The sequence below is a fragment of the Lontra canadensis genome, unplaced genomic scaffold (genome assembly GCF_010015895.1).
Source record: "Lontra canadensis isolate GAN:19392208 unplaced genomic scaffold, GSC_riverotter_1.0 scaffold82, whole genome shotgun sequence".
Classification (NCBI taxonomy): domain Eukaryota; kingdom Metazoa; phylum Chordata; class Mammalia; order Carnivora; family Mustelidae; genus Lontra; species Lontra canadensis.
Window position 1 is genome coordinate 768,833 of NW_022631076.1, and position 23,612 is coordinate 792,444.

Consider the following 23,612-nt stretch of genomic DNA (forward strand, 5'->3'; position numbering starts at 1 on the left):
ACAAATACATGTCCTCCTTTTCCTCTTTAGCACTTTAAGCCTTCCATCCCCTCTTTTGAATAATCACAGAAAATTCAGTGTCCTGGCCTCATTGAGTTTAATCCCAAGGTCAGTTTCTGATTGTCTTCTGTTCCTGCCCCCCAACCCTAAGATTAAAACAGAAATTCTATGGCTGCAGGTGAATGAGATAAGCAATAAAACATATGTAGGCAAATCTACTATATATAACGTATATAAATATAAATATAAATGTATATTTTAATCCTCTGCTCCTTAAACTTATTTTATAGAAGATAAATGCTAGGCACTGACTGTTTGTCAGGAACAAAAACAAGTTTCATAATGAGTGTCAACTTTTCCATTTAAGAACTCCCAGGCAACAATTCTCTCATGACCGCATGCGTCTGTCTACCACACTGGGACGTTGGATCCCTTTTGTCTTTATCCTATCCTGTTGCTGTGTGATAACTTTTGTTTATTTTTTATCATCACACTTTCCTCTTATCTGCTCTCTTAACTTAATGTTCTCTCCTTTTACTTGGAAAGAGCCTCTGTGAAGAGGATCCAGCTTTAAATAAAACCAGCCGATGGCCACCGTCACCAAGGGGTGGTAATTTCTACACGTGGTTGCATTTCATAGATGTGTTCCCAACGAGACAGTCATTACTTTAGAGTCTCTCGGCTTTCAGAAAACTGAGAAACAGAACACATCAGCCGTATACTTCTTGATATTTAATAACTTTAGATGATGACTTCTCCTCTTGTGAAAATTTCATTACATCCTGGCGTAGCGATGCAGACGTTGCACTGTGTAAGAACAGTCTGCTTTTGAGGATTCCGCTGCCCGGTACAGAGTGAATATATCCAGTTATGTCCCTTTCAAAGTCACCCACTCAGAGCTGCTAATTTTAGCCATCTCTGTGAGTGTCCTGAGACATTTCTTTCCAAGCTGTCCGTTTCCAGGTGTGGCACACACTTTTCCAGAGAAGCAAAGTAGTTACAGAAGAACACTTCTGGATTTTTTTTTTTAACCTTCTGTCTTGGATTTGGACAAAATTCAATAAAAGAAATGCCCGCGTGACAAATTCTACTTTGGTATGTAACATGAACAATTCTTGACAGTTTGACGGATTTGGGGGTGTTCTTCTACGGTGTGCTTCCTCTCTTCTTACTACTATGGTCAAAATAGGAAGAGAAAATGTGTGTGTGTGTGTGTGTGTGTGTGTGTGTGTGAGAGAGAGAGAGAGAGAGAGACAGAGAGAGAGAGGAAGGGAGGGAGGGGTGTGGGGGGAGGACCATGACAGGGGGAGGGAGGAGGGCAGATCCCGCCTTGCGGTGGTTTCTGCATTTTTCAGAGAACTTCAGAGAACGACTGTAATGCCAGTTGTAAACGAACAACATCGTGCCTCTTCTTTCCCCTCCCCTCCACCCCCTTCCACCCCCTGCACGGGTTTCCTATGTGTGCTTCAAATGCCTTGTATTCTTGGTATGAGAACTGCCCGTGTTACTCTGGCCTCACAGACTTTATCAGACAGCAAGATTCTGCTTTTCTAAGAGGCAAGCCACTAAACCTGAGGTCCTGCACAGCCCTGAGAGCGGTGCTCAGTGTCCCAAGCCTCGGAGACAGAGCCTCTGGGACAGCTCGTCTGCGTTGTTTCGTCAGCTCACTGGAGCTGCATTTCACCAGCCCCCTCTGCCAGGGCCTCCCCGGCGGCGTCAACAAGTGTCACACCTCCTGCAGCAACAGCCCTCAAGTTTCATCACAGGGATGCTAAAAAATATTCTCCAGCTTCAGAAATGACCTAGTTCATTCAAGGGCAGGGAAAAAAAATGTCTTCTTCCAGACGTTCCCTGGGGAACAGAATTTTCCCTCTTAGGAAGATAGGAGCTTTTCTGGAAACAGACCCAACCGTGCTTTGACCCGAATGTGGAAAAGACCCTGAACCTTGTAACTTCTCTGAATCCCCTGTCCCAGGAGCAGGGACACCCAGTCAATACCTCCCACACAGCCTGGGGAGCCCACAGCCGAGCCAGTCCTCTTATCACGTCTCTTGGATAAAAGGTATTGAAAAGTAAGTATCTAGCCTTTGGTTTTTACATAAGGAATGGCTGCGCTTTAAATATGTAGTTGTTTGCATCATCTGCCGTAAGGAACAAAGCCGATGGTTTCCTTATGACCTAGAACAGGAGGGAACGAGGAGGGGCTGTCTGGCACATTTGGCTATCTAGGGTTTTAAAGTGGTCGAATTATCATTTGTACTTTAGGTCCATTGAGACCCTTTTTTGGAAATGGTTATTTTTCTTGTCTGTTTATTTTGGCCTGGCAGCAATTAAAATGGACTTTCTCACATCAGGGCTCTCTCAACACGCAGAGAAAACAAACATAGAGGATGACTCACAGGAGTGATCTGCAAAGGCTTTGCAAAGTAACCTGAAAAACTGAAGTAATTATCCAGGTAACTCAGGCCCCAGATCCTTTTGCCTGGAATATTTGAAGATTTTAGTCAAAAGTTATTGCTTGAATTATATGAATAATCAAAAATCCCTACTCTCTGGGTGGACTCACAGTGACACCCAGAATGCAAATTGCTGAAAAGCTATCAGGCATTTCAAGATGGCTGACGCAGACACTCATTGAGTCATTAGGTAGATTTGCTTTCCTCTCTCCCCCCACTTTTTTTTTGAATTGAAGGACACTTAGCATGACATCTACTATCCCGATGAATTTTAAAGTGTACAATACGGTATTGTTAACTATAGGCATGACCTTGTACTCCAGTTGTTAAACGGAATCTTTAAAAATCTAAGGCAAAAAGTCAATCAACAAATCCATCAATAAAATGGCACCACTGTCACATTGCATTTTGATGAACACATCTCAAATTGAAAACCACTGATGAAGGGTGTCAGTTATAGACATCTGGCAATCATTTAAAAATAGATAAAAGCAAGAACAGCATTTAGAGCTGCTTCTGCTCTAATATTTCCCTTTGCCAACCTTTTCCTGAAGCAAAGGTATCCTTCATTTTTGAAGCTTAAGTAAACAGGAATGGTAAGAGATGATTTTTTTTTTTTTACAGCACACCAGCTAAGGGTAAATTGCTGTGAGGCTTTGGAACCAAAATCCAGGATGCTGGGAGTGACCTCAATCAACAAACTGACAAATCCTGTATTAACAGGCACTGATGGTCAATAAGCATGTTCAGATCTGGGAAATCAGGATTTAAAACAAGTCTAGTGCCAAAGTTATTTTGAAGTTTTGCAAAAACGGTCACAATTTGGGGCAGACTTTTGGGTTGGGTGGAATTCCTGTTTTTGTCAACTGCAAAAATTTTCCTCCCCTGGCCCCATCTAATTCATTTTTAAGCACCCCATGGACACCTACATGTAGATATGAGCCTATGCAAGGAGGAAACAGTGGGTGCTGTCACCTGGGTGGATGTGTGGGGGAAGCAGGGGTGCTGAGTAAAGTCCAGGCTCTAGAGTCAGATTTCCAATCAAATCCTGACTCTAGCCCAGTTTCCAGCTTGTCTGAACTTCTCATCTATAAAATGATGATAGCAACATCCACACTGACAGGAGTGATGGGGACATGAGTAAATGTACTTAAGGTATGTGTTACATCCTAGCTTCTCCCCAAAGGCCAGTTCTTCTTGGTCAATTTAAAAAAACCTCTCTTTCTCTCTCTCTCTTTTTTTTTTTTTTGCTAAAACTTCCAAATGCTTTCATAATACAAACTATTAAAGCAGTAGGAGCAACACATTTTTGATGCCATGATTAAACAAAAATAACATAGGAAATTAGATTTTTCGAGGAATCTTCTGACCTTAAAAACAGTGTGTTTGAGACCAAAACAAAAGGGACTATATTTGAGAACACATCTATGATAAATAAGAGAAACTATTTTTTGTTTGGAAATGGTTGATGGGGCATATATTATCTAAAAGGAGAGGCATAGATTTCTCAATATCATCTGGCCTGATACTTTTTAGTATATATCAGTACCGTATTTAAATGAGTTCTCATAATTCATAGGAATGGAGGGTCAAGTTAAATCCATGCATACAAGGTGATATCTCTGTGATGATTATGAAAATCAAGGCACAAATCCAGTCTTTTGTCAAAGGTTCTAGCTGTGCCTTTCACTGATCCCTTTTTGCTTGGACAGAGGCAGAGTGGAGTGAGGGCACGTGAGACTGAAATGGGCTGGCCATAGCGGCTGAGTGGAGACAGTGACTGGGTGGACATTTCAGGAGCCATGGAATTTCGAGGTCAGTCATGAAAGTGCATAATGAACAGGATACTTCCTGGTTCTGGAGTGAGGGCGAGTCAGGCACAGAGGGATGGAGCAGACAAGGGTCACAAGCAGGCCTCATGGGACAGCTCCAAAGAAAGCTATCCACATCTTTATCACTGCACTGTCTTTACTGAGCTATGCCACAGCTTCTGCCCTGGCACACCAGAGTAGCCTGATAAATTCTTTGTTTGAGCTACTGACAGATCCCCAAGGAATCCTGTTATTCTGGGTTTAATTCTACCAAAAAAGGAAATCTAGAAATTCAGAAATGTAAAGAAACTTGGGAGAAAGTAAGCATGTCATCTTAGGGTTGGCAAAAAGGAAAGAATAAATGCCCAACCTTCAGGAGAGAAAAGAACCCACAACTCACCTCGATCTTCACTTCAGTCCTGCTCTTGGATAAACAGGCTCATTTGCTCCTCAGCTGGTAGTTTAAGATTTTCCTCTACTCCACTGGTTCTCAAACTATAAAGTGCAACAGTATCCAGAGAGCTTGTTACAATGCAGGTTACTGGGTCCCTCCTCTAGAGTTTCTGGTTCTGAAGGTCCCAAGATTTTGCAGTGCTGGCAAGTCCCCAGGTGATGCCAATGGCACGGTCCAGGGACCACATCTGAGAACCATTGCTTTAGCCGGTTCTTTGGCCTGTAATTCCTGAGGAAAACACCTATTCTTTTCAGTCACTAACCTTGCCTCCTTCTCAGGAGATGTGGAAGACCCAGCCCCAGTATGCTAGAGCTGGGGTGACTACAAAAGATAAGCCCAGGAGTTGTCTTGCAGGCAAACATTTCACAGTGAGTGTGTTTGTGGGGGATACTGACTGTGGGCCGGGCACACGGAGATGAGTGGTCCACCATTTGGGAAAGGGCTGGTTTTTTGTTTTTTTGGTTTTTTTTTTTCCCTAGCTGAGGCTGTCAGGGGAGGCTTCAAGGACAAGCTAGCACTTGAGCTGGGGTTTGAAAACTGGTGGGACTGATCGTAATAAGAACCAGATGGAAGGTGGTCTTTCTGTGGAAACAATAACAAAAAGCGAAACAAAACACAAAGGCCAGAAAGAGGAGGCAAATGCAAAGGGAGCTCAGACATTCATGTGGTTATATTAGGCGTCCCCAGAGCTTTCTTGGAGAAGCATTCCTTGATTAATCTGTCTAATCTTAAATGCTTCCCTTCTGCCGGTAGCTTGGCAAAGGGACGTTGCACGAGGAGATGTGGAATGGAGGGCCCGTGGTAGGAATTTCAGGCGCCATGGGCCAGGGAGGGGAAGGTAGGGATGCTTCAGTATGCTTTCGAGAAGGAACAATCCAAAATCAACTTGAACTAGCTTAAACAGCAGCAACCGCGGGAGTGTACTGCTCACACAACAGAAAAGTTCAGGGGTTCGGTCAGGACCTCGGTTCTGGTTCTCTGCATCTCTGGAGACTCTGCTCTTTCTGTGCTTTGCTTTCACCCTCCAGCTGGCTTTCCACGGTCTCAAATGGTACCCTCCCATGGGCTCCGCACGCGTTCTTTTCCCTGTTTACGAACCTAAGCTTTGCGCTGATTGGGTGACTCTTGAACCACTTTCTGGAGAGAGCCGCGTGCTGATTGGCTTAGAACTAGGTTCACAAGCCAATCACGGAGCAAGAGTACGGGACCAATTTGGACCAATCAGGGCCCACGAAGCGGGAAGGGCGAGGTCCCGCACTTCGGTTCCCGGGCTTGAGTGATGGGAGAGGCGTAGGGGAAGGCAGTGAGGTCAAGGCGATGGCCAGGAGGTTTGGGATATACTCTAAAGTCAAACCATCTCTTCCCTTAGTCACGAGGATACTTCACAGCTTAGGATGGGCCTGCTTTAAACTCCAGCCGAAACAAATGAAAAGAATCTCCCGTAGGAGAGTCCCGTGTTTGAATGCTGTGCACTCACGGATGCAGTACGACTCCCCTGCTTTCCTAAGGGGCGGTGGTGCTCCTTACCTCTAAGGCACCCTTTACCAAAAACAATTCGATAATGAACGATAAAAATAATTTTTCAGGAAACAAGACAAATGGAGGCAAAAACACAAAGTCTTCTCCTGAGACCGTCTGACTGGCTGGGGGAAGGGCGGTGGATGAAGGTGGCCGAGGTGACGCTTGGCCCTCCCCACAGCTCCCCTTCCCCGACCCAGGCAGGAAGGGGACAGAAGGGAAGATAACTTTTCCCGGGTGCTCCCCTTTCTGCAGAGGCCTGAAATTGCACACCTCTTGGTCCACTTTAAAACAGACATTCTCTCCAAAGAGGGACACAGGGAGCCTAGAGAAAGCAGAGGACAAGAGGAGAGGGGACCAGAGAGAGGGTGTTTTCATGACACAGTGAGGACTCTGATGACACATGCCTGGATGGGACACCGCCTTCAGCCCACCACCTTCAGCCTCGAACCAAAGTGATGTTAACCAGTTAATCCACAGCAGCTGGTCTCATTAGCAGCACTGTCATGCTCTGTATGTTGCCAGCATCGTGATCTCTCCTTTCCATTACCCTGAGAGAGGACAAGGATAACCCCAGCAGAGGAATATGTCCTCTGAAGAGAGTGAGTTGAAAATCAGAATCAAGAATCAGAGACTCTGCCACAAACAAGCGGTGTGACCTTGGAAAAGTCACTTGAGCTGCCTGTCCCAGGGGAGTTTTTCAGTTGTAAAATCAAGGAGATACTAGACTCTCTCACAGGGTTCACTGAACCTTGAGCTCTCTGTTTTAGCCCTCCCTTAAAGAATTGGAAACTGTCATAGATTTTAAGTAGCAGAGGAGAGGAGTACTAGTGGAAAGGCTCTATTCTACCTTAAAAAAAATTCAAGCAACTTCCGCACGCAGAGCAGGTGGCAGCTGGGGCTCCGTGGTCTGCACAGGTATGTGCCAGGCATGCCGTAGGCACATGGAGTTGCTCAATATTAATATTTAAAAGTTAAATTGTGTTTTTTAGGTAACATGTATAAATTTAAATTATCCAAAAGGATCTGTAGAGACAATCGCTGTCCTTAACAGATTCCCCACCCCTCTTTCCTTGGATTCTTGGACCTTCTCCCAGCAGCAACCATGTTACTGGTTTCTTGTCTGTTTTTAGAATCCTTATATGTATAAATACGCATATTAGCATATTCTTCTTGCTTTGCCTCTACAAGTGATAGCATACTCTACACTCAATTCTATATTTTATTTTACTGAACAATATATCTTCGAGATCATTTCATATCAATGCATACAGAACTGCCTTACTCATTTTTAATGCCCACTGCAGTTAATAGAAAATCCCGTTCAACAGATAAACTGTAACCATATTCCTACTGATGGACATTTTCGTTGCTTGCAACTTTTTGCTATCACAAGTAAGTCTGCCATGAATGTAGTATATGCTTATGAAATGTTCGTCTCCTTCTTGCCTCTATTTTAAAAATTAACTTTATTGAGGCATATACCGTATAATTCATCTTTTTTTTCTCACCCACCCAACACCCCTATAATTCATCTTTTCTAAGTGTTTACTTCAATGATGTTTTTAGTAAATTTACCTAGTGGTACAACCATCACCATCAATCAGTTTTGGAACATTTTCATCACCCCAAAAAGAAACCTTGTGCACATTTATTATTTTTTTAAAGTAGCCTCCGCATCCAGCATGGAGCCCAGCTCAAACTCAAGACTGTGAGATCAAGACCTGAGCTGCGATCAGGTGTTGGATGCTTAACCAACTAAGCCACCCAGGTGCCTTCATGCACATTTATTATTAATCAGTGTTTTTCCCTCAGCCTCCATCTCCAGCAATCACGAATCTACTTTTGGTCTTTATGGCTTCTTTTTGATATCTCATATAAGTGGAAACTTACAATATGTGGTCTCTTGTGTCTGGCTTCTTTCACTGGAATGTTTTTGAGGTTCATCTATTTGTACCCGGTATCCAAGTTTGCTTCTTTTTGTTGCTCCACAGTCTCCTATGGTTGGCTTTACCCCATTTATCTATCTATTCACTAGTTGAACATTTAGGTTGTTTCCAATGGACATTCTTTCCAATGGTTATTTCCAATTTTGGGTTATTATGAATAATCCTGTTAGGAACATTTGTGTGCAAGTCTTCGGGTGGGTATATGTTTTCATTTCTCTTGGGTAGACACCCAGGAATGGAATTTCTGAGTCTTTTGTTCAATTCCTGTTTAACGTTTTCAGGAAATGCCAAACCGTCTTCCAAAGTGTCTGTCCTGTTTTATATTCCAACCAGCCGTGCTTGAGGATTTTCTCCACATCCTTGCCCACATTTGGCTGCCCATCGTGTTATATAACCATTCCAGTGATTGTGAAACGCTATCTCATTCATTACGGTTTTAATTTGAATTTCCCTAATGACTAATGATATTGAGCATCTTTTCCGGGGCTTCTTTTCTTGCCTCTACTTCCCACACACAACCCTAAGATCATACCCAAGAAAGACAGCAATGCTTGAACTACAACAAACCTGAACTCCTATCCCCACCCTGTCATTCACAGGCAGTGAGGAATTAAGTTTGTTACATCAACGCTTTTAAAGTTACCTTAAGCTTTCAAGTCATTATCTGTGAAGTGGGCAAAAACACCTACCTTGATAGTTTTGCTGTGAGCGTTAGATGTGATCATGTCCCTGAAGCGTCCAGCCTGGGGGCTGACCCATACAAGGGACGCAAGACATGTTCATTGTCTCTCTCCCTGCCTGTTTGCCTCCTCCCCACCAACCTCCCCAGATTCCCAGAACCCATCTTTGGGGAGGGTACTCTTCCCTAACTAACATGGGATAGTAGGCATAGTTACTCAGACAGCGCGTGCAGGAACCCAGTGGCCATTGGATTAGGCTGGGTAATCAGAACTAATCCCTGCTGTCCCCAGTGAGAAAGCACTGTGACAGCTGGCTTTCCTGCCAGCTCCCGAGGACCTGGTTCCCCGTTATCTGCACGTGGACTGAGATTGCTTCCCTGACCCTGTCAACTGACAGCAGCTTTCCTGCTGACAGCGGCCACGCCACCAGCTATCTGAACGCGGCAGACTGGCCAGAAGAAAACTTGGCGACAGTCAAGGGCTCTAAATATTCAAAGAATTCGCCTGTAACTTTTGGTCTGTTCTTTAATTGAAGAGGAAGATATTTGAGTAATTTTACTGATCTTAACCCCAAAGCTCCTAAGAGCAACTAACACAGAGTTCTTACTCTGCCATTTAGAAGAGCTTTATACATACTCAAGTCATTTTCCTAACAATGAGGTCGATACTGCAATTATCTTAGTTTTACGGATGAACAATGTCGGCAGAGCAAAGGTGAGCTAGGAAGGGGCAGAGCTAAGATTTGAACTCAGGAATCTGGCCTTTCATCACCACATCCTTCTACTGCTCTGTAAAGGGCTCAGTCCATTTGGGAGTATCTATCAAAAGGGAATCGGGGAGGGCTCGCTGATTCCGCAGCTTCATTTCATGGTATTTAATAGTGAAACACTTATGTGCCCAAGGAAGCATGTAGCAGGATGGGTTTTGTTTTTGCTTTTGTTTTAAAGATTTTATTTATTTAGTTAGTTATTTGACAGAGAGAGAGAACAAGAGATCACAAGTAGGCAGAGATGCAGGCAGAGGGGGGTGTGGGAAGCAGGCTCCCTGCTGAGCAGAGAGCCCAATGCGGGTCTCGATCCCAGGACCCTAAGACCATGACCTGAACCGAAGGCAGAGGCTTAACCCACTGAGCCACCCAGGCACCCCTAGGTTTTGGGTTTTTTGTTTTGTTTTGTTTTTTGAGGTTTTTTTGAAACACATTTTGTAAGTGTGAAAATCTCTAGCCTGGTTCTATGTCCTCAATACAAGAACACAGAGATTACGCCTGGAGTTGCCGTGCTAGGCAATACTGATGTCATTGAGCAGTGTTTACAACATGGTGCGGCCCTTTATGGATTGGATTGACATTGGAATACTGTCTACACTTATTACTAAGTAAGATAAGCCAACTGCCTGGGAAGTATACACAATTTAATGCCATGCATGCAACAAAATTATATATGTATATTTAGATGACTATACACATGCATGGGAGGAAATTGTATAGATATATTTGTGGATACATATATAAATATAATAGAATATAAATGTAAATACACACACACACACACACACACACACACACACACACACATATATATATACTTAGACGATGATATACATACATCGATAGAAAAATGCCTGAAAGTCTAGGTGACCCTTCCTTTTGAGAAGGTACTGAGATGGAGGGAGGCTTTGCCTTTGTATGTATTTTTACAAATACAAATGTATGCATTTAGAATCTGTACAATTAAAAGTAAACCAATTTTTTTTTTTTAAATGAAGCAGGTTTGGGGCACCTGGGTGGCTCAGTTGGTTAAGCAACTGCCTTTGGCTCAGGTCATGATCCCAGGGTCTTGGGATCGAGCCCAACATTGGGATCCCTGCTCAGTGGGGGAGCCTGCTTCTCTCTCTCCCTCTACTGCTCCCCCCGCTTGTGCTCGCCTCCTCTCTGTCAAATAAATAAGTAAGTAAAATAAATAAGTAAAAAGAAAGAAAAAAGAAGCAGCTCGTTCTGGACCCCATAGCTTAAAAAAAAAAAAAATCAAACAAAAAACCACACACACACACAAATAAAATCATTCAAATCTTGCGTTCTTTCCAGTTAGCATGTTACCTCTCCATAGTGTCTGTGAACACCACCACGGCTCCCTCTGGTCATATCAGTAATTCAATATTGGTTGTCCACATCTAGCTGAGAATGATAAATCTGTCTTCAGGGGTTCTAACCTTCAGAGAAGCCACGAAACATGAACCACAGCCTGACTTAACTGTCCTCTCTCCTTTATAGTCAGCACCGCGCTGATGACTGAACCGTCTCTATGAGTCAAATAGCCTGTTTGTCAGTGTTGTAACCTGTGGGACTTCACTGTCAAGAAGCAGTCACCTGGGGAGGAGTCAGAGATGACACATAAGGTTCCCAGTGTCACCCCAGCTCTTGGCAGTTTGACTTGTCCTTTCTTCCCTTTCCATCCATAGCAGTGGACCCTGGGCATGGAAATGGGAGGAGCCATGTCTTGAGATTATTATTACAGGAGAGATTTTTAGACATTTAATTGGTATATCACTTAAAAAAATTATTGTGGCAACCCACAGCAGGAAAGGAAATTGATGAAACCAAGTGACGTCTTTCCCTAAAGCCTACTGATTATTACCTCAGAAACCAATTATGTAGCAGATTCTCCCTGGGCCATTTCCATAAGGATTATTGTAATCCTTAGAATATTAGCATTATCTCCTTTTACAGATGAAGAACTTTGACCAGGTAAGTGGCAGAGCTAGATGTAGATTTGTCCCTGACAAGTGACAAAGCCTGGGTTGGGTGGGTCCTCAGTCCTATGATGCTTACTGATGAGGAGAGTTTTCTGGACTCTGGAGCCCTCCCTCTGCTACCTTCCTGGTTGTCTGGGTAAGTGTCCTAGGAATGTGGAGAGCCAGCGGAGTCACACACTTCTGCACCGACAGCTGCTCTGAAGAAGGGTTGCAGAATGGCGTAAAAAGGACTGAATACTGACCTGTGCTACAACACGGAAGAACCTTGGAAAGGTACGAAGAGAAAGGAGCCAGTCACAAAGGACCACGTAGCGTGTGGTTCGATTTACCCGAAATGTCCAGAATAGGCAAATCCACAGAGACAGAAAGTAGATTAGTGGTTGCTTGGGGCTGTGTGTGTGTTTGGGTGGAGGGACGGGAGGATCAGGACTCGAAAACGAAAGAGTGGGGGATTCTTTCTGGGAAACGAGAATGTTCTAAAATTGATTGTGGTGATGGTCGCACAACTCTGAATATGTTGAAAGCCACTGAATTGCATACTGCAAATGACCGAATTATATGGCATGTGAATTACATCTCATTAAAGCTGATAAAAAAAAAAGTGTCGTAGAGCTCTCAGCCTCGCTGCCAGTTGTATGGGCTAGTTTTTTTTTTTTTTCCAATAATCACCTGAGCACTTACATTTGTGCCTAGTGCTGTACTAAGAGCTCTACAGGCAATAACTCATTTGATCTTTATAACAACCTATGACGTATAGACCATTTTACAGATGAGGAAGCTGAGGCATGGAGGGGCTCTGACACGCTTATTGACAAGGCTAGTAAGGAGTGCAGCTGGAGTGTGAACCCAGGGTATCTGGCTCTGGAGCTCTTAACCTAACCCTGTGCGATGTTGCCTCTCAAATACGATAAATGGTTGTGTTGGAACCAAAACTTCTGACTCTTACTCCACTGCTTTTCTTGGGTAGGAAAACCTACCTATGTGCCATGTCCAATCAATATACTAACTGGGGATATAAGATATGTAAATTGCATGCTTACCATCTTTGGGAAATTTACCAGACCAACAATAAATATCCCAAATATCCTTATTTGGAGGACGGTTCTAAATCTGACTCTCTACGCCTCTTTCTCTTGCCTTTCTTTCTTCCTTCCTTCTGCCTTCCCCTCTTTCCTTGTTTCTTTTCCTTCTCTCTCTTCCCTTCCCTTGCCCTCCTTTCCTTTCCTTTCTTTCTTTTTTTTTTTTAAGATTTTATTTATTTATTTGACAGAGAGAGAGATCACAAGTAGGCAGAGAATCAGACAGAGAGAGAGGGGGAAGCAGGCTCCCTACCGAGCAGAGAGCCCGATGCGGGGCTCAATCCCAGGACCCTGAGATCATGACCTGAGCTGAAGGCAGAGGTTTAACCCACTGAGCCACCCAGGCACCCCTTTTCTTTTCTTTTCTTTTCTTTTCTTTTCTTTTCTTTTCTTTTCTTTTCTTTTCCTTTCCTTTCCTTTCCTTATCTTTTCTTCTTTCTCTCTCTTTCTGAAGCTATACTTTTATGTGTTTACCAACCCTTGTTCTGTATTTTATACTGAGTTAAACCAGTAAAGGAGGTCATGAATACAACTTGCACTTTCAGTTGTAAAATACCATAAAAAATTTAAAATTGGTCTTGGGTTCCATTCTTACTGCCTTATGCTTACATTTAGCCCTAACATTGTTTGTTCAATAATACTGAGAAATATTAACTTTTCTCAAGTCAAACCCCCAGCTCTAGCTTCCATCACCTGCTCAAACCTCTGAAACGGATAAACAGACACACGGCCATTAAGCGAAAAGCTGCTGCTTTCTGCGCATGTTTGTGGGGGTGGGGTGGAGGGGCAGCATTTCCTGGGCAGTGAAAGGATAGCATGTTTCCATTCATTTTCTGGGTTCTTTCTGCACTGCGGGACCCGCGCTCATTCTGGCTTAGCCATCTAGTCATACAGTAATTCAGCCACACTCACCACGTCTTCCTAAACAGTGTCATCCTTGCGCAAGGTGGCTGCCATGACAGTTGTCCTTTGGAGTTATTTGGTTTTGAGGCTTCTTTCAACCTAGGTGAGAGAGTTTTTCCATTAGGCATTTCTGTGATTGCTGAGTAAGTAAGACATGTCAAATCTGGCCTTTTTATACAGATCGGAACCATCAACCATCAAATGTACTTATCACATAATCTGGAGTGCAGGTGTCTCTTTGCCGTCTTGCAGATGGAGTTTCTTTCTGTTCTGTTCAACTAGATTACCATCTTTTTTTTTTTTTAAGATTTTATTTATTTATTTGTCAGAGAAATAGAGAGAGTACAGGCAGGCAGAGTGGCAGGCAGAGGCAGAGGGAGAAACAGGGTCACTGCGGAGCAAGGAACCCGATGTGGGACTTGATCCCAGGATACTGGGATCATGACCTGAGCCCAGGGCAGCTGCTTAACCAGCTGAGCCACCCAGGTGTCCCACTAAATTACCATCTAGATCGAGAGGGGCTTATGATGCTTTAAAATATAACCCCTGTTAACCATAGTCCCCTCAGGTCCAGTCTCTGCACAGCTGAATTAAAATGCTCTATAACCAAAACCCACTGGAAATGCAATTCAAGTCTTTATTAAAGAGTGTCGAGAGGGTCCAGTTAACAACCACAGAACAAAACTTCTCACAATCCTCCCTTCTGCCTCTCTGGCTCAATCTCCCACACTCCTCCCTACTACATTCCCGCAGCTCCTCAGGCTTCTCTCCCTGCCCTTGTGCTCTGTTCCAAACCCAAGCAGTTGTCTTCCTTTTTGATGCTAACATACTGCTTCTTCAGCTTTCTGGCTCTTTCTCCCCATTAGCTGAACCTTAGGTCAAAGCGCAAGGTTGCTTCCTGTACAGGAAGAAAGGAAAGGAAGGAGAAAGGGAAGGGGGTGTATTCTCCTAAATTATGTTTACCCTGATATTCAGTGTTTCAGTTTGGGAATGTTTTTTTGTTTGTTTGTTTTCAAGGAATAACCTGATTTCTAAACAAAATACCTAGATATTAAGGAAATGCTGTGGGAACGTCAGAAGCTGCAGGACAGGCCTAAAGGGGAAGAAAGAGCTAGGGGCCATTCATGAGCTGAATGTTCCTGGGGCTGTGTCAACCAGGCAGGGCCGGCCTTGGGATCCCACAATGTGGGCCTCACACACTGAAACCTGCCCCCCGAAGGGCCCCGGTGCCCAGTTGTTGCCATCACAAATAGCTTAATCATTTTTGAACAGGGAACCCCTCCTTTTCATCTTGAACCAGGCCCTGCAACTTAGAACCAATTCCTAAACAGTTAAGAAACTGGTCCACCCATACGGAGAGAGGTTTCCCCTCCTAGAATACAGTTGTAACCGGGAAGATCCAGCCTCCTCCACCCAGAGCTCCACTTGCTCCTGCTGTAGGACCTTCAGCATTCCCGGAATCATCATTTGCAGGTCTAAGTGCCCCTCTCCCGTCCACGCCAAATGGATCCTACTGTAAAGGGGGCTGTCCTTCTCCTTAGCTTGGTGGCACATGACACTTGCTCACCAAGGTAAGGAGAAGTGGGAGCCTCCCATTTGGACGGTGTGAAATGTTATTTACAAGCGTGGGTCTCTCCAGAGGATGATTTGGGCAGAGCGGTGCTAGCACTGTACCCAGAGGATATTGTGGAAAGGGTCCTCTGGGTTTGGACAGACCTGCCTTCTTAGGAGGTGTAAGTTGTGCACTGTGCAACTCTGGCAACTCTGACCCTGCACGCTGACAGTGTCAGCCGGCACCGCTGCGAAGGATGCTCGAGGGCAGCAGTCACTTGAGCTGTGTGATCTTGAGCAAGTTGTCACATCTCTCTGGGCCTCCGCTTCCTCCTTGGTAAGGGGCGGGAGGTGCTAATCACTATTCAGGGAATTTAAAAGACATGAAATGAACTAACACACATGGTGACTAATCAGGTGTTAAATGCCTTCTTGTATCCGGGAGCCCAGACTTGCCCAAAAATGCTAGGCAAAGGAACGGTACTTTCCCAGTTTCAAAGTACCCCCTCCTGGAGGTTCATCTGCACGCCATCAGCTCCTCTATTTTGGAGGCAAGTGTGGCTATGTCCTTTTTGAGTCCAGTGAAAAGACTTTGAGGACAGGAAGAAAAGAGAAAGGAGACATGGCAGTGGCTGCGGGCTTATGTGATTCTCTCTTAGTCTGGGCTCAGGCTGCCTGACCCTCCTCGAGGATCCATGGTTCTCCACTGGGGCTGTCCTCCCCAGGGAAACCGGAGATGTCTGCAGACATTTTCAATGGTACAACTTGGGGGAGGGGTGCGGGTGGCATCTGCTGGGTGGAAGCCAGGGGTGCTGCTGAGCATTCGAGAGGGCCCAGGACAGCCCCCTGCAGTGAAGCATCTGGTCCTGAGAAAACCAGCCCATCTGCCTGAGTGCCAAGGTCCAGCCTTCTCCAAGCCAGGGAGTGCTGCTGGCTCCTTCCCTCCCAAAGAGCCACTGGGAAAGTCGGAGGGGTCCCGGAACCACTGGTGTGATGTCAGGGATTTTTGTTTTTCAGATTCACGTGGCATGAAAGGATGACAGACTCGGGAGAGCCCCAGAGGCACACACTTTGTTTTCTATCTACATTGCTTTCCCAGAAAGTTCCTGAGAAGTCAGATGCCGTGCTTCGCTGCATTTTATCTGGTAACCATCAGCGGCTAATTACCCTCTGAAATCTCCCTGTGGACTAGGGTTTTAGGGTCACAAAGAGGGCATTATTAGAACATCATTTGTGGGAAGGATCTGGGAAGTTTGGCCTGAGTGGCAGGCAGAACAACTAAACCTTCTATGATGACTTTCCTTTTCTTTTCTTTTCTGGAGGGTTTCTTCGAGTAACTTCCTGGACACGTTTTAGTGATCTTTTTCACTTCACATTGTGGTTCTTGGTGAGACGACTCCCATACCGGTTATTTTTTCAAATAATACACTCTTCATTTCCTGTGTGCATAGGAATGGCAAGAATAACCTTGCTTCAGACAACTTACTGAATTCTTCCATCGCTCGTTCCTTGATATCCCCAAGCTGGCTAGATGCATCTCAGGCTGCTTGCCATCTTCAGGTGGCCCAGTTAGCAGTACAGAGGCCACAACCAAGGCAGAGGGTGCCCAGTGGAGGAAAAGCAGGGACCTGGAACCGGAACTCTCCCCGGACTGGAGCCTGCATAACCCAGACCCGAGCCCAGATAGGGGCCCCCCAGTGGTAAGAAGGATTTAGTATTAAAAGGAAATAGTAGAAGCAAAATAAAAGGGTAGCGAAGTGGTCTCTTGTACCTTGTGAGCTGTTTTCCTTCTTGGATTCTGTCTCTACTTTCCGAAACGTAGAGGCGCCAGTGGTCTTTCCTGAGGGTTCACAGAAAACTCTTCTCCCCTGAGATCCCTTTTTCTAGAGAAGAAGAAAAGAGCCAGCTTCAGAAATGGCCAGGCTTCCTTAGCCAAAGTCATGATAAAATCTCATCTCTGGTCTGGGGGCTGGGGTACACAACTGTGTGCTCAGGCTCTTCAATGAAGGCAGAGCCAAGCCCCGACCCCTCTTGGTGTTTGTCCACAGATTATCGTAGGAGGGACAGGCACAAGTCCACCACTGGGCCTTCATACTCGGGCCTCCGTGGCTCCTCAGGAAGCCCCACTGCTTGGACATGCCCCAAACTTGGCCACCAGTCCCCACACACATTAGCCAGGTGCTTGTGAAACATTCTGGAGGTGGCTCTTAGTATATGACCTGCAGGTGAGCATAAGAAAACAAGGGTAGGATTTTTGGGTGAGGTTTCCAGCAAGAGGAGGGAGAGAAGAGAACCGCCCACAAGGTCTAAGATACCACTTCCCTGTGCAGGTCTCATTTATGGCTGATTATTCAGATCTATACTGAACAAAAGGAAAATACCAGTCAGCCATGAAGAAACTAGGGGCATCAACCAGTCCTGATCAGTCTGAATTAAAAAAAAAAAAAAATGGGAGTGCAAGTGATTAGAATGAGTTTCTCAGTCCCAGTTACATGCGTACTTTATTTACCTCCTTCTCCTTCTTCTTCTTCCTCCTCCTCTTCTTCTTCTTCTTCTTCTTCTTCTTCTTCTTCTTCTTCTTCTTTTTAAAGATTTTATTTGTCAGAAAGAGAGAGAGAGCACAAGGATGGGGAGGGACAGGCAGAGGGAGAAGTGGGCTCCCCAGTGAGCAAGGATCCCAATGAGGGACTCGATTCCAGGACCCTGGGATCATGACCTGAGCCGAAGGCAGAAGTTTAACCGACTGAGCCACCCAGGTGCCCCTATATACCTTCTTAAAAAAAAAAAAAAAAAAAAGAGTCAATTATACACAAAAAAGGAGCAATTAGATGCTTCCTAAGGAGGAACCTAATAAAACTGATTGAAAGGGGGGGACACGAGGCTGATAAGAACGGGCGGAAATGAATTATGATCAGCAACGTCCTTGATGGTTTTTCAAGGAAGCTCATTTTTGGAGGTTTAGTCATTTGCCTGGAAGGGACTCAGCCAAGCCACAGGTAAAGAAGAATGTGTCCTTGCACGCAGATCTGTCTGTTCCCGGTTCCGGGGACTGATGTGGCACCTACCTAAATGGGTGGGGGCAAGGAGTAAAAACCACAGATGCCACCAAGCACATTTGTGGTGTTAGCACAGAAGTAGCCTAGCTGGGAGACCCCGAATCAGACGAGACACAGAGAGGGAGGCAGGGCTCTGAGCACACTCAGCTCCTGTCCACGGCACAGGTCTCAGAAGCACGTGGAGGGGCACCTGGGTGGCTCAGTGGGTTAAGCCCCTGCCTTCAGCTCAGGTCATGATCTCAGGGTCCTGGGATTGAGCCCCTCATCGGGCTCTCTGCTTGGCAGGGAGCCTGCTTCCTCCTCTCTCTCTGCCTGCCTCTCTGCCTACTTGTGATCTCTCTCTGTCAAATAAATAAATAAAATAGTAAAAAAAAAAAAACCCAAAAAACAAAAGAAGCACATGGAGTTCTCTCAGTGGTCTTGGGGGCTGCTCACCAAATACGCTGAGATAAATCAGACTGAAACACAGGAAGGCTGGATCTAGAAAGTGTCTTGTTTCCCAATACTGGGCTTTCCTCCTACACATATGGCACATTTTGATACGTTTTCAATGATACAGAGGCTTGGGGGGTAGCTCCTTGAGACACACTGGAAACCTTCCTCCGCCTATCACAAGGCGGGGGGAATTCCAAGAGGTGACTGGAATTCCTGGGGGTTTCACCAGATGAGTCCATGAGCATCACAAGGGCCAGGCAAGCTGCTTTGGAGGGAGAAGGCATAGGGCAGTTCCTGTGACGACCTCACTCAGGTACGCACAGTCCCAGCCTGGGACACATACACCCCGGACTCCTTCACCCTTGGGAGGCCTCATGGGCTCCTCCCATCCGTTCTTCCCTCCACCGTACCATAACATATGCTCCGCTCTGAGCACTGCTAAAGTATAATTTTCCAAAGGTCGAGGGACTTCCATGCAAATACGAAACAAACATTTCAATGGTTTTGTTCAGTTCTTTGAGTAAAGAGGAAACTGCACAGTGGGAAGTCCTGGTCAGAGGACATTTGAGGAATTAGTTATTTATAGACAATTTAATAAAACAATGTTAGAAGATTGCTGACCTAGGTAAACCCCTGGGTAATGTCCTGTAGGTCAATAAGTCATGACTTACAGAGTAATTTTTTTCTGCCAGGCAAAGATTACTTAGATCTCCGTTGGATAAAAATCGACCAGTTTACATGTAACTTTACTAAATCTGGGAATTTAATCAGTCATTGCTTAGCGAATGATGCATTCGAGTCAAGGGAAGGGAGATTTTCCGGTTCCCCAGCTGACATACTTTATCATGCTCACCCATTCTCGTTAGTGGCTTTATGATTTTCTTTCCTAAAAATACTTAATGTAATAAGAATTTCTTATTTTCTTCATTATCAGGTCAGCCCAAGCCGGAGGTAACTTGGTATAAGAATGGCCGAGCCATTGAGGACTGTGGCATTGTTTCCAGCTACGAATTCTTCCAGAATCAGTATATTCACATGTTACAACTCCATCGGTGAGTCAGCGTGCCTCTGGGGACCATTTGCAAAGGTCCCTGCATTCTGTCATTGTTATTCTGGGTGCTATCAGGTGAGGCCAAAAGATTGGCTCCTGTTTGCCTTTTTTTTTTTTTTTAACATATAATGTATTATTAGCCCCGGGGGTACAGGTCTGTGAATCGCCGGGTTTACACATCACAGCACTCACCACAGCACATACCCTCTCCAGTGTCCATAACCCCACCCCCCTACCCCGACCCCCCTCCCCCCATCAACCCTCAGTTTGTTTTGTGAGATTAAGAGTCACTTATGGTTTGTCTCCCTCCTGATACCATCTTGTTTCATTTATTCTTCTCCTACCCTCCAAACCCCCCACGTTGCATCTCTACTTCCTCATATCGGGAAGATCATATGATAGTTGTCTTTCTCCGATTGACTTATTTCGCTAAGCATAATACCCTCTAGTTCCATCCACATCGTCACAAATGGCAAGATTTCATTTCTTTTGATGGCTGCATGGTATTCCATTGTATATATATATACCACATCTTCTTTATCCATTCATCTGTTGATGGACATCTAGGTTCTTTCCATAGTTCGGCTATTGTGGACATTGCTGCTATAAACATTCGGGTGCACGTGCCCCTTCGGATCACTACATTTTTATCTTTAGGGTAAATACCCACTGTTTGCTTTTTAAATCCTAATGTATGATGCTGTGAGCAGGTGTCAGCCGGGGCACCCAGCTGAGCTCTGTCTGGCAACTGTTCCCACATCTGTAAGTTGCTGCCGTTGATGGAATTACAACTTTATCTAGAATTGTATTCAAGGTGCCCAGCCTTTTTCATTCATTAAATGAGCTTTTCATTTAATTTTGTTCTCTCCGGCAAGTCAAGAAATTCAACAGGGTTTGGGCACTGTCATCCGACCTTTCTTTCGAAACGGTAGGAAGGAGGCGTGGCTGGCGGCAATCCCACAGCACTCTGGTGATGGTGGAGGGCTGGAAAGCAAGCCTTCTGGCTTTATTTTAGGAAGTGGTCTGGTTCAGTACAGTGGTTTCTATTCTTTTTCGTTTCCCCAAGAATTATTTGTTCGGATGAAATCAGGAAGCTCCGCGTGGAAGTAGAGAAGATGAGAACAGCTTTGATTGAAGCTGGGTGGAGAGTCTGTGCTCTAGGGCCCCAGTGCTTCTGAATTGGTCGCGATGTTCCTTAAGGGGACTCTGAGGAGCCCGAGGTCTGCAGAGTGTAGTACAAAAGTGACTGGTAGGCACACTCATGTGCTGATAGCCTTGGATCTGAGAATAACAAAGGTTAAGACGCGGGTGTGAATTCTGGCTCTAGTATTTTCTGGTCAGTGGCTGTAGCCAGCCTTTGAACCTCTCCAAAATGGAATTTCTTTATCTGTAAAATAAAAGGATTGCTGAGTCAAAGCAAAGTTCTTGCTATGTAGTGGTTGTTCAGTAAACGACCACTTTTTTATCTTCTCACCCACACTTTTGTATCAAAGTATGATCAGAGATCATTTTATCGTAGTTGAAGCGCTTGACTCAGCTGGCTTACAGAATATCTAACCTGATATTCAAGACATTCATTTATTCATCTACTATTCAATCCTTTAAAAAAAAAAGTATTTATTTATTTATATATGAGGGGGAGAGAGAGAGTGTGTGTGTGCAGAGAAAGGCGGAGAGAGAAGCAGAGTCTCAAGTGGACTCTGCTCTGAGCTCGGAGCCCATTGCCGAGCTTGATCTTACGACCCTGAGATCGCAACTTGAGTCAAAACCCAGAGTCAGGAGTTGAACCGACTGAGCCACCCAGGTGCCCCCATCTACTACTTAATTCTTTAAACAATATTCATCAAACAACTATTACCTGGCAGGCATGTTACATAACGCTAGGGCTAGAAATGGACAACACAGATGTTGTCTCTGCCTTCCTGAAACCTCAAGTCCAGTATAGAAGACCCAGGGTGAACAAATCACATGCCGTTTTCCCCGTTGCTCCCCAGTATACTGGGATCCAGACCAGTTGCCTCTTGCTGCCCCCCATCCATGGAGCAGACTTTCCTGCCTCTTCAGTCCAATTTTGCCAAGACCTTCCCCTCCCTCCTCTTCATCCTGTTTGACTCAGAATCCATCTCTGTGGTTCACAGTAATTCTAGTTACCACGGCTCTGTCCAGCCTCAGACATTCTCTTCTCTTTTGCACGGGCCCTCCCCTTGGTGCTTATTTATTGCTTCAGATTGACATAGTTCAGTAGACTCTGGGCTTTAGGGCAGGAACCTTCTCTGTTTCACACTAATGCATCGCCCAGGGCTTAGTACAGTGCAACATACATATTTAGTAAGAGGATGGGTGGGTGGATGCTTTAAATATACCATAAATAGACATGATGTTAATTTAGATCAGCGTGGGCAAACTTTTTCTATTAAGGGCCAGATAGTAAATATTTTAGGCTTCGAAGGCCAAATGGTCTCTGTCACAACTACTCAACTCCACCATTGTTGTGTAAAAGCAGCCATAGGCCATATATATATATATATATTTTTTTTTAAAGCATGGTTGTGTTCTAATAAAACTCTATTTACAAAAACAGGGAGGGGACCAGATTTGGTCTGTGGACTATAGTTTGTCAGTCCCTGGTCTAGATATAAGATCCTTGAGTAGCTACATACTGTACTTCTTTGTATGTTTTCCATTCTTGCCTTTGTCCCTCTAAGCACTCAGTCCATATTTCTTGGTTAATTTTAGTCTCACACTAAGCTAAAATATTATAATCATTTTTTTTTAGCAAGAAAAGAGGCCTAATGGGTGAGTATCCTTTTGCTGACAGAATGCCATTTAAGAATTGAGGTTTGTTATTTATGTTATTTGCTGTTTATACGGGACCGGAAATGTAGGCAAAACCAGTTTGTGGGGTAAGGGAGCTAAGGGATGAAGGAATGAGAAGGCCATGACGAAGCCCAGGGGCAGGTGGGCAGGTTAAAATGGGAAGAGAAATTTAGGAAGAGAACTTGAGCTGCAAACGGGGCATGGAGTCCTAATTCTCATCCTGGAAGTGCAACAGGGCATTGGTTTACGGTAACAGCAAAAGACTTGAGAAGACAGAATGTACTCTTTCCAAACTCCTGTTTTGCCATTTTGAAAAGTAGCCCACTTAGTAGAAAAAGCATTCAGTCATGGTGCAAGGAGTATTGGTGGGACAATATGATAATAGATGTGGTTGTACTTTTTCTGCTTAGTAGTCAGTGTGCTGGGTACTAATCATCTTTTGAAAGTTCTGACTTTTTATACCTGTAAAGTTCTGAACCATAGCTGCCCATATGCATCTCCCAGGGAAATTTTAAAACCCGCTAATGCTTGGCCTTCAACCTTGACTAATTCAGTCCGGACCCCAGGTGATTCCAGTGTAATTGCCCAAGGTGAAAAATTCTTGTTTATTTATTTATGTATTTATGTATTTACTTATTTATTTATTTAATCTCTATATCCAATGTGGGGCTTGAACTCACAACCCCAAGATCAAGAGTTGCATGTTCTTCCAACTGAACCAGCCAGGTTCCCCCGAGATGAAAAATTCTTTACATCCTAAAATACCTGCCAAGTCGTTTGACTTCTATGAGTGGTTAGGCAAATGAACGGTATTTTGTGCCAATGCCTTTCAAAGATTAAACGCTGGTTGTTCATTATAATATTATTCTCAAATTTTTTTGCCATCATCAAATCACCATAAACCACAAGATTTAGTCATCATTCCCCTAAAGAAAAGTACTTTTGTTTTTAACCTCCCTGAGTTTAGTCTTTGGGTCATTACATCTCCACTCTCGGATGTTCCAAAGCTCCTGTTCCTGTGTTTCCCAGGGTTTTTTGTTTGTTTGTTTGTTTTCTGGTTTGATAGACCTGGTCTGCATTTCCACTGTGGGGTCACGAGCT

General features: G+C 44.5%; 1 protein-coding gene across 1 annotated transcript in view; it reads left to right on the plus strand.

The window, feature by feature from the left end:
- The first annotated feature begins 1,411 nt into the window (after positions 1–1,411).
- Positions 1,412–23,612, plus strand: part of ALPK2 (alpha kinase 2) — a 116,016-nt gene continuing 93,815 nt past the window's right edge. The window contains 3 exon segments of the mRNA XM_032882406.1: positions 1,412–2,072; positions 16,170–16,297; positions 19,578–19,695. Coding sequence (XP_032738297.1) covers positions 16,189–16,297; positions 19,578–19,695 — 227 coding nt within the window. The 5' untranslated portion in view covers positions 1,412–2,072; positions 16,170–16,188.